At 32.2% G+C, this 11,501-nt stretch overlaps 2 protein-coding genes across 3 annotated transcripts in view; one reads left to right on the top strand and one right to left on the bottom strand.

Annotated features, from left to right (window-relative positions):
* Positions 1–11,501, bottom strand: part of LOC126888405 (neurobeachin) — a 2,163,879-nt gene that overhangs the window by 1,329,144 nt on the left and 823,234 nt on the right. The window lies entirely within an intron of this gene.
* Positions 6,092–11,501, top strand: part of LOC126888413 (myrosinase 1-like) — a 63,462-nt gene continuing 58,052 nt past the window's right edge. Inside the window, exons 1-2 of one of the 2 annotated variants that reach the window (XM_050656662.1) lie at positions 6,092–6,260; positions 10,310–10,590. In XM_050656662.1, coding sequence (XP_050512619.1) covers positions 6,214–6,260; positions 10,310–10,590 — 328 coding nt within the window. In that variant the 5' untranslated portion in view covers positions 6,092–6,213. The remainder of the gene's footprint in view (positions 6,261–10,309; positions 10,591–11,501) is intronic. The other variant, XM_050656661.1, reaches the window with a different exon arrangement.

Raw genomic sequence — 11,501 nt, 5'->3', positions numbered from 1 at the left:
AAAACTTTAAAATGCCGTATTACCAAGTTTAATATACTCATTTTTTGTTAATATAATTGCGAATAAATTCGGAATTTTAAAACAATTAATTTCACAATAACTATTGTAAAAATAAATTTAGAGCTTTGAAATTTTGGTCAAATGAGGGTTCTTTGGTGCTTAATATGTGACAAAAATTTAAGAGCGGTTCATTCAATTGTTTAAATTTTATTCAAATTGTTTATCATAGAGAGCAATTTTTGCAATAATATGTCAGAAAAAAAATGTTAGAATCATTCTACAGGTTTCAAATGAAAGAACATGTGCTTTTTCAGATTGGTTTAAAAAAATCGAATAAGAAATGCATTTATCAGTAATAAATAATTATGTAAAATTATGGTCAATTATTCCTTATAAACTTTTTTTTAATTTTTTTATATAATAAATTATATGTATTTATTACAATTTTTCATCAATAATCATATACATAACACTACTTGGTTTTGTGCACGTAAAAAAGGTTAAAAAATAGATTTAAAAAAAAAAAGTTATTCAAAAAGTTTATAAGGAAAAATTGACGATAGTTTTGCATAATTATTTATTACTAATAAATGCATTTTTTATTTACTTTTTTTTTAAATCCATTTGAAATTTTAACTCGTGTTCTATCATTTGACACCTGTAGAATGGTTCTAAAATCATTTTTTCTGACTTATGTTGAAAAAAAGCTCTCTGGGATAAACAATTTGAATAAAATTTATACAATTCAATGAATTGCTTCGAAATTTTTTATCACATTATATTAAACACTAAAGAACCCTCATTTGACAAAAATTTCAAAGCTGTACACTTATTTTTACAATAGTTATTGTAACATTATTTTTTTTTGCAATTTCGACCTTTTTTCGCAATAATATTAACAATAAATGAGTATATAAAATTTTGCGATAAGCCGTTTTAAAGCTTTTTCCATTCTATTGAAGATGTTTGTACTAAGAAAACCATAAGTCAAAAATGAATAACCATTTTCAATTTCGTTGCAAAACGAAAATACAGCCGAACCATATTCTAGTCCAATCAGAGAGTGCAGCAAGCACCTCTACCGGTTTCGAAACTTATTAGTCTCTCATCAGGAGGCACATATGCTGCTCTCTCTGATCTAACCAAAATAAACCCCGGCGTGCAGTCACGGATTGCAAGGAACGAAATGGCATACATGCCCTAGCGTCAACTGCTAGCAAAAAGACTGTATTTTTCATTCTGGTGGGATGTAGAATAGCATTATGTTATTTTATATGCCATTAGAGTGAAAACTTAGTCTGAAAACCATAAGTCTTAATGTTCTCCATTGATTTGAAAAAAAAGAAAAAAATGGCGGTTTTTTGACACTAAATTGAAGCTATTAATGTAAGAAGGTGTTAACCAGCAAATTACATAATGTGAGAAAATTAATATCAAAGTTTATTGACTAGAACTTTTTTGCTAATAATTCAATTTGCATTTTACAAAAGCAAGTGTTAAGTAAATGAAACTACAATTTTTGAGGATACATATAGTCCTATAAATCAATAAAACTAAGAGAGTTTTTATAAAAATTACGAAAAAATTTAAGTTAACACCTTTTTTACAAACATATTTTTACATTTGAGAATCAAATAACACATAAATAGGAGTTCAAAAAAGTTTATTGTTAAAAAAACTACAAAATTTGTGTAAATTATAGTTAATAAAAAAACATTTAATTATCGTCTTCTTTTCTGAGGCCGTGGTAAAAAGCCCGGAAGTTTTCTGGAATGTATGACATTTGCTGTTGAATATTTTCATATTTTTTAGATGCTATTGGCCTACTTTTGATCCACTGGCAAATAATATTTCACCTGTACTTGAAGTTGATTAGGGCATTGCAGTTCCTTTACCTTTTAGAATGGAAACTTCTTTCAATTTTTCATCATCATTTAGAGAATATCTCTACTTTGTTTTACCAAATTCCGTAATTTTTATCCACGTTACATCTTTAAATGATATTTTTTCACCATTGTCAGCTTTTTTTATTTATTAGTTTCAATTTATTAGATAATGGTTTAACATCCACAAACTTATCTTCCTTTCTAATAATATGAAAACGAGTTTTTTCCTGCATTGTACCATGGTGTTTACGTACTCATCCACTGTGTAAATATTCTGATGCTTTCTTACTTTTTTTTCGACAGCCGCAAAATCCCGCTCGGAATCCATAAATGTATGGCCCACTTCAGGGAATTTATGTTCTATTGCATTAAAAACACCTTGTTTTATCAAGTAATGCCAAAAACATACAATAAACCAGTTTTTGTTTTGACCACCTGCTGAGTCACTCCAGGCTACAAGATGTTTTTGCTGTGGTTTCAGAGCGGTTAAGAATGCTAGCAGGCAACTTCCAACTTCCTCAGGTCCACGACCTCCCTAGTATTCTGTCCAAAGATGAAAATACCCCCTGCCATTTGGCTGGTTTTTGTTAATAACGTGCACTCCTAAGTTATAGAGCCATACCTGCCTTAAATAAAAAGCAATCTAGTGGACATTTTAGGTAATGGAAGAGTTTTTTGCATGTCAAAAGTAATGTATATATTATTATATATACTATTATCAGTTTTAGCCAACTCCCTATCTGTTTTTTGTTCTTCAAAGGCTTTCTTAAATTTCTCAGAATGTTCATCTGTTGCTTTACCAGAGTCGCAGACTTTACAAGTACCCGATCGGAGAATACCAAATCCCAAGTTAAAATCTTTAACAAATATTTTCCTTTTGACACAACATTCTCCAGTTTCCTCTTGACACAGTACGTTTCGTATAACTCGAACATCTTATTTATTGATAAGGTGGGTGATAAATACAGCCGAGAAGGGTTCTTATTACGGGAATAGTGGGACATTTCTGCTGGGAAAGACTTAATACATGTTCATGAACAATAATTTTGGCTTCTGCTGGTATTGCTTTTGGTCGATTGTGATTTGCTCTTTCGTCCTTTTTTTCAGTTGATTTACCAGCTGTTATTTGATTTCAAATTAAATCAAATTTTTTTCGACCAATGTCAAGCATAGATAAAACTGCGTCTTTAAAAACCTTCCGAGATTCTCCATTTATTAAAAAAAAATATTCGTAAGAATTTGTGCGGACAGCATGTAAAGTGTTCCTCTTTACTCCAGTTGGTTTCATCGAACTAAACAAGTACAGATTTTTCTCGTCATTTTGTCTTAGTAGTGGTTAAATAGTAAGCTTCTATCTTCATCCGTAAAACGTGAATCACATTTTAGTCGACATTTTTCTTTTTACAACAGCTTACCCTACACTTGACTTTTTAGCTGGCTGCACCTGACCTTTAGAGTTTATATATGATTTTCCAGCAGCCTTGTTGTTCTTTTTTTCATTTCTCATCTCTCACAACAAAATAATTGCACCGAAAACAAACACAACGGCATGTAATAACACCAGATAAATAACTAATGCTTGATTTACCGCGCAAAAATAGACAGATTTTCTTCTGCATATTCTGAAAAAAGGTGTTAACTGCTCTGTTGACACCTTCTTGCAGATACGTCGAGAGTTAACATCTTTATGCACTTCAGGTCCTTTAATAATGGGATATTAACTCCTTTTTTATATACATTTTTAGGGCTATTAATGCCATCTTTTGACAAAAAGCTTTACTACTTAATAGAAATGGATGTTAACACCTTTTTGCATTTGATAAGATCAAATTTTCAAAAATGTAAGTTAACACCTTCTTGCGTTAATAGCTTCAATTGTTTATAAATAAAAATGGCCGCCAGATCCTATGCAGCAAATAGTTACAATTTGTTCTTATAGGTATTACCTGTCTAAAAAACGTTTCAGTACCCTGGCTGTTGAAGTGTCACGAACAGAGTATATTTGTGTCTTTTACCCTGGCCTAGTATAGCGTATAAATTCTAAGAATAAACTCTTAAAATACGCTCATTTAGATTGTTCAGCTACAAACTCTTCGCTCTTCGCAAGAAAACCTCCCCATCTTCACGGCTTAAGAAATAATTATATTTGAATAAAATTATTTACTTGGTGACTACATATCGTTTACTGATTTATGAGCTCGCAAAAAATTACGCGCATAGACCTGGATCCCGCGTACCAAAAAAAGTTGATTAATCGCAAGCTGAAAATTTGTTAATAGCTTAACGGTGTCTATTCGGACAAACTTTGATGTACTGGAACAGGGAAAGGGGAATATCCAATTGATTTGTTACCCTTTCATTAAACTCTCATGCAAAAATCAGACTGTTATTACTAACCAACATGATTCCTGTCATTTAACATGTTCTTCGTGTTCCATGCTCAGTTGGTGATAAACACCAGTCTGATTTTTGCATGAGAGTTTAATGAAATGGTAACAAATCAATTGGAAGTTCAGTCCGACAAAATAAATGACTCGTTTTCGTAATCTGATTTTCCACATTTTTAAACTGTTCCACAATTAAAACTTCACCTGTTCCAGTGTTATCATACATCAAAGTGTGTCCGACTAGACACCGTTAAGCTATTAACAAATTTTCAGCTTGCTATTAATCAACTTTTTTTTGGTACGCGGGATCCAGGTCTAGCATTTCAATTATTGAATTGCAATAATTATCTTTTGTAGGAATAATATTTTATATTCCTGTTGTACGGAAAAATTATAAGATATACCTACTTATAGAGTATTATTTTACATTTTATCTTAATTAATTCTTTATATTAAGTTTATTTTTAAACAGTGAGAATTGTTATTAATTTCAGTAATGGTAGGGGAGCAAAGTATGCTAAATGTGCAGTCACTCGAGCGCTTTGGGGACCTATTGGGTTGTGAAGAGTAGGTCCTAAAACCAAAAAAAGTTAAGTACAGTTTTCCATTTTAGTGGGCGCTTGCCATTTTTTAATTTAATTTTCCATTTCCAACAATCGTTTTTTCCGATTATAACGCCATCTATCCATAGTTCTAAAAAATGTTTCGAATAAAAGTTACTTATTTTTTCGTAAGGAATCCAAATCTGCAATAAAAAATGAGGGCTCCTATTTAAGATTTTAAAGTAACCCCCCACCCGACATCTATGGGGGTCGTGTTTGGTGCCATTCGATAGATTTTTCAAAAATATTGAATAAGTGTATTTTACAGTTTTTTGATCTGATGTTCATTTCGCGAAATATCGCGGGATTCGTATTTAAAATATTAAATTTACCCCCCACCCCTCTCCGTGGGAAGTCGTGTTTGATATCATTAGATAGATTTTTAAAAAATATTGAGCACATATTTTTTAGTTTTTAGATCTGTCATTCATTTCGCGAAATATTCGCTTTTTTCTTGTGAATCTTTAGGACTCACCCATTTCCTTACGCCCGGCTCAAATCGTCAGATTTTTGAAATATACACTCTTTTGCATGTACTTAACTTACCTTATCTTAATCTGACAATTTCGAGTTTTTTTAAGAATAGATTTTTTTTTTCGGGCCCCCCTTAACGAACTCCCCTGTGTTAAGAGCCAATCTATGGTAGAGGTACATCTGCAGGGTACCAGGTTTCTCCCTATATGCTAATCTGACGCGCTCGAGTAACTGCAAAAATCCCCGCTTGGGCTCCCCTACCATAACTATTTTATATCCTTTTGAATACATGTAAGAATACGATGCAAGAAAATTATCAAGTCTTGTGATATTCGACAGATTATTTTTAAATACATATAAAATTCAAGTCTTTGTGTACAAACATTCAGTGACATTTATCCCAATTAATGTGCTTTACTTAATTAACAAAAAAATTAATTAAAAATTAACTTAATACCAAACGTGTCTCAAAAACTAAAAAAAGAGATTAAAGAACGAGTGTAAAACATGGAGAACCCGAATATTAGAAATTCGAAAAAAGACGAAAAATATAAAGAAATCCATAACCTGTAGAAACAAAGTGCCCCTAACTTAATTAAGTGTTTACAAGGATCATTTAATTCTATATGGTACTATGGTATGTATAATACGATTGATACTTATTCCAAAAAATTATATCGCAAAAAAATTATTATCGAGATCTCATCCTCCAAATCAAAAACAACAGATACTTAATGCTCTTGACGACGTTTAATGAATGCAAATAATAAGATAAACGTTCTGATAATAACTGTCATCACGTTTTACATATCAACTAGGTATAAAGAGTAATTTCTTTACTGTTTAATATTTTTCGCTGCCGTAATGATCACTAAGGAAGTGTGGCTTCTATGCATTGTGTTGTCAACTAGGTAAGTTCAAATCACTTTGATATGTACAATCCTTATCGAGAAGTCTTCTATCCAAACCTAGAATGTATTTCTCTTTGACCATGACATATTCTTCGTCTTCTTCTACGACACTATAGCCTAAATTAGGCCTTGGCCTCCTTTATTCTTTGCCTCCACCTTTGTTTGTCTGTGGCTGCTCTTCTCCATACACGGACTCCTAAAAGTGCTTGTGCGTCGCTGTTTACTGGTGTCTTCCCAGCGCTTTCTTGGCTTTCCAACCCATCTCTTTTCCTGCATTCTAGCGTTCAATGCTCTTTTTGGTAGCTTATCCTCTCCCATTCTTATCACATATCCAGCCCATTGCAATCTTTGCATTCTAATTAAGTCTGACGTGTTTCCTTATAAAGTTGATAAAGCTCGTTGTTGTATCGAATTCTGAAGATTCTGTTTTCCCTTAAAGGTCCTAGTACATATTATCCTCAGTACTTTCCTTTCGAATGTGTCGCGTTTGTTTTTGGATGTCTCTTTCAGGACCCATTCTTCACTGCCATGGCATGCTATTCACGCGCGGATACGGGGGGGGGGACTCAACGGGTCCATGGACCCCCCTATTGTATTTAGTCTGTAAGTATTTTTTTATTATTTATTTTTTTTTCTGTTAACTCTAAACTTTAAGCCATCAGTACAACACTAAATTACACGACAACCGCTTCCAAGAACTGAAAGAAGCCAAAAAATCTAATAAAACACCATTCTCTGAAAAATAATCTGCAGGCGAATGTGTTTGGGTACCGGTGGAACTATAAACAACGAAAATATTTTTCTCAATTCAAAGAATAACAAAAATGATATTTTAAAATGCAAATACATTACACTGGGTATAAACCTTATCTCATGAAAAGTCTAGTTTCAAATTTGCGATACAATAAAGATATATACATTTGTATTTTACTAGAGAATCCATGCGTACCTACCCATTGATGGTAGAAAGGTTAATCTTTATGGTAAAGAACGACCAGTGAGATTAATAGTCGTGAATTGTCTATCAATCATTTTGATACCGTAGGTATCTGGGATTATATAGTGTATTTTATCCTTAGAGTAAGTCTGAGTCGTATGGCTAAATCTGGAAAATATAATATTTGAGCAGTGTTGCCACAGGTCTTGGACCAAATTTCGGGAGACTACTTCTTTTCTTCGGTAGAAATCGTCAAATTTCGGTAGATTTCATTTTTTGCTTCTTTTGCTATCACATTGCAAAAAATGATACTATGGTACGAGTATTCAAAAATAAACTACGTTCATCATAAAAATCATTCAAAGTTCAAAATCGGTATACATTAAAAAAATGTATTTTCTCGGCTTTCTAGGTATTACAGAGCAATTTTTTTCTTTTTCAATCCAAAGTAACTCGAGCAGAGCCGTCTAACTAACGCAATACTAAATATCAAGGATGTTTAGTTTTGTTATAAGGAATTAATTTATTTATAATAAAATAAAACTGCATATTTTTCCTGTGGTAGACTTTTTAAAAAAATTTACCACACGTGTACCTATTAACGTTCAAAATACAAATATTCTTACTTGAAAGCTGTATAATTGTTTAAACAAATTAAAAAATTTGTTATAATAAATAATAGTTATTAACATTTATAAATTACTTCAAAAATAAGGGTTTTTTGCAATTATCTCCAATTGTTAATGTATTTTAAATTAAAAACTATTAAGATCTAGAATATTTATTTGAAAAATTTTTCTCTAAAATCTACAAGGAATGTTTTATAGGCAAAAACATGATTTCTTACACTTTATAATCGTTTAAAAACAAAACAATGTCGGATATTGAAGCAATTGAGAACGAGAAAAATTTTTAATATTCTTTAGTTATGTCGAAATACTTTAAGTTAAAAAGGTGCAAAATAAATTTCTCCTGCTTTAAGATTTTAATATAAATACTATTTTTAGTTTGGAATTATCTTCTATATCAAAATAAGCCACAATCCTTCAGTATTAACTATTAAGATTCAGGTAGATACATTTTACTCCCAAAATCATAACATAAAAGGACAAAGGACTGGTCATAAAATTGATATCGGTAAATCCGTATCTGCTGGTTCGCAATTTGTGTCACAAGCTAGTAAAAGCAATTCAAGAATTCTTGAAAATTGACTAAACTCTGTTGCCAAATATATCCGCTAAAAAAATTTTCTAATAATTTTGATTTTTCGGTAGAAAGAAAAAATCGGCAGATTAATTTGAAAATTAAGGTTTTATAGATTCTCATCTTTGTATTTCGGTGGTCACTTTTAGACCGAAATATATGGGAGAGGGCAAAATAAACTCTGTTTGCCTGCGTTATTCTCTTTCGTATTTCTCCATCTTCTGATCCGTCGGCATATATTTCTACTACCAGGTTTGTAAAGTTTTCCACCGTTTCAATGTTATCTTCATGTATATAACGTTTTGTGGGACTATATTTTTTTCTCGTCTGTATCATTATTTTTGACAATGACATATTGCTTTCCAAAAATACCCAGTATTTACCTCTTCCTTGATCTTCCTACTGACCGACGTTTTTCCACCATAGTTCCACTAAGCATTAGACTAGGTGTTCTGTTATTATCCAGTCTTATAAGATGACTTGCGCAGGCCCACAGCAATCTTCTTATTTTTGCATAATTTGCCATTCAGTATTCTAGAAAAACGTGCAGTCAGGGAAAGAAAAATGTTGTAAAATCCACAAGGAAAAGAAAAAGTTTTCCTGTAGTTGGCTGTATACCATCAATCACAAAATTGGAAAGAAATCCTTTGTAAAAGGTATAAAAATTTTTTATTAAAAATCCCTTAAAAGGGCTACATCACAACAAAACGTTTTCGATTTTTATAAAAAATCATCATCAGTGTTCGATCTAAAAATAAGTATAACCGATTTAATGAATATAAAGTTAGTATTTAAATTTTGACAAAGGTTAGAGCAAGTTGGTTATACTTACAAACTGGATGCTAGCTGAGCCACAAAAGAAAATATCTGGGTAAAAACCCTTTACATAAAATATAGATGCCTTAAAAGTGCATACTTCAATAAAAAGGCCTGTGATGGTCACACGGCAAACAGGATAATGCCCTAAGGTAAAGTATACAGGTTTCCTAACACGTGGGATCCAAATTGAGTTGATCACATTTCAATGACTTAATGGCAACTGAATGCGAAATGAGTGATGTTTCTGAAAGGTGTCAAAAGACAGATGGACAACGTGACGTGGAATTTACCCTGTATTACGACAGCCAACTAATTGTTAGTAAAATATTTAATGAAAATTAACATAGTAATAACAAACATCAACAAAGTTGTAGCTATAATTACACTTAAGTAAGTACCTTGAATATGTAAGATGAACGTGGAGTATGAAATGATTACATTATAAAAATCATTTCATACTCCACGTTCATCTAACAATTAGTTGGCTGTCGTAATACAGGGTAAATTCCACATCACGTTGTCCATCTGTCTTTTGACACCTTTCAGAAACATCACTCATTTCGCATTCAGTTGCCATTAAGTCATTGAAATGTGATCAACTCAATTTGGATCCCACATGTTGGGAAACCTGTATACTTTACCTTAGGGCATTATCCTGTTTGCCATGTGACCATCACAGGCCTTTTTATTGAAGTATACACTTTTAAGGCATCTATATTTTATGTAAAGGGTTTTTACCCAGATATTTTCTTTTGTGGCTCAGCGAGCATCCAGTTTGTAAGTATAACCAACTTGCTCTAACCTTTGTCAAAATTTAAATACTAACTTTATATTCATTAAATCGGTTATACTTATTTTTAGATCGAACACCGATGATGATTTTTTATAAAAATCGAAAACGTTTTGTTGTGATGTAGCCCTTTTAAGGGATTTTTAATAAAAAAATTTTATACCTTTTACAAAGGATTTCTTTTCAATTTTTTAAAAATGTTGTAGTTTCACAATCTCACAAAATGATTTAAGTTGTCATGACACCGTTTTATTTATTTATGGTTTTCTATATTTTCTACAAAAATTTTTATGATTCCAGTTTGGCAACAACAATCAATGTTTCCAAATTCCCCAAAGATTTTATGTTTGGTACAGCAACTGCTTCTTACCAAGTAGAAGGTGGATGGAACGAAGATGGTAAAGGAGAAAATACTTGGGATGAAGTATCTCACAGAGTGCCATCACCAATTGTGGATAACTCAACCGGAGATGTAGCTTGCGACTCTTATCACAAATATAAAGAAGATGTGGCGATGCTGAAGCATTTGGGAGTCACCCATTACAGATTTTCATTATCCTGGTCCAGGATTCTACCCACAGGTGAGCTACTACAGTACAATATTTTAAATCAAAGATGATAATTAAATCTGTCGGATATGTAACGATGAGTCATATCGCTTCTTTTTTATTGTAGTTTTTGGTCTTTGCAAAGCCAATTGACGAGACTATTTTTGTGTTCACAGATCAATAATCATGGTTTCTTCTTTTTCTTGTAGTTCCTTCTTCTATCGAAGGTTGGCTATCATCACAGTTATCCGCACCTTATTGACGGCTACTCTGAAAAAATCTACTGGGCTGCAACTATATCACTCTCTTCAGTTTCTCAGCCAGGAAATTATTCGCCTTCTTATGGATGTTTTACCCTTTATTTTACCTTGCATTATGAGCCTTAATATCTCATATTCCGCACCTTTTGTAATGTAGCCTACATATGCCAGCTTTCTTGTTTCGATGTTTTTTATGACCTCGCAATCCTTTTGCAGCTTCCTTAACACTTCTGCATTTATTGTAACTCGTTGGATTCATGATATTTTCAAAATCCTCCTGTAGCACCACATCTCAAATGATTACAATTTCTTTATATTATCCACTTTTAGTGTCCAGCTTTCCATTCCATACAACAATGTCGGGAACACGTCGCATCTTAAGGCTCTTATCCTCAGCTCCAGAGAAAAGTCTCGATTAACAAACAGTTTTTTCATGTTTATAAATGCTTATCTTGCAATTTTAATGCGTGTCCTGATTTCTCTACCTTGGTCATTGTTTTCATTTACCCAGGTTCCCAGATATTTGTAGTTATTCACTCTTTTTACGTGTTTTCCCTTGATATCTAAGACTTCCTACAGTATGTTGCTTAGAAATAATCATGAACTTGATTTTCTTAACGTTCATTTGTAGTCCATATTTTATACTGACTTGACGTAATCTATTTACTAACCGTTTCAGTCCTT

The sequence above is a fragment of the Diabrotica virgifera genome, chromosome 7 (assembly GCF_917563875.1).
Source record: "Diabrotica virgifera virgifera chromosome 7, PGI_DIABVI_V3a".
Taxonomy (NCBI): Eukaryota; Metazoa; Arthropoda; class Insecta; order Coleoptera; family Chrysomelidae; genus Diabrotica; species Diabrotica virgifera.
Note: the sequence above shows the minus strand (reverse complement) of the source record. Positions and strands in the feature narration are given on the sequence as shown.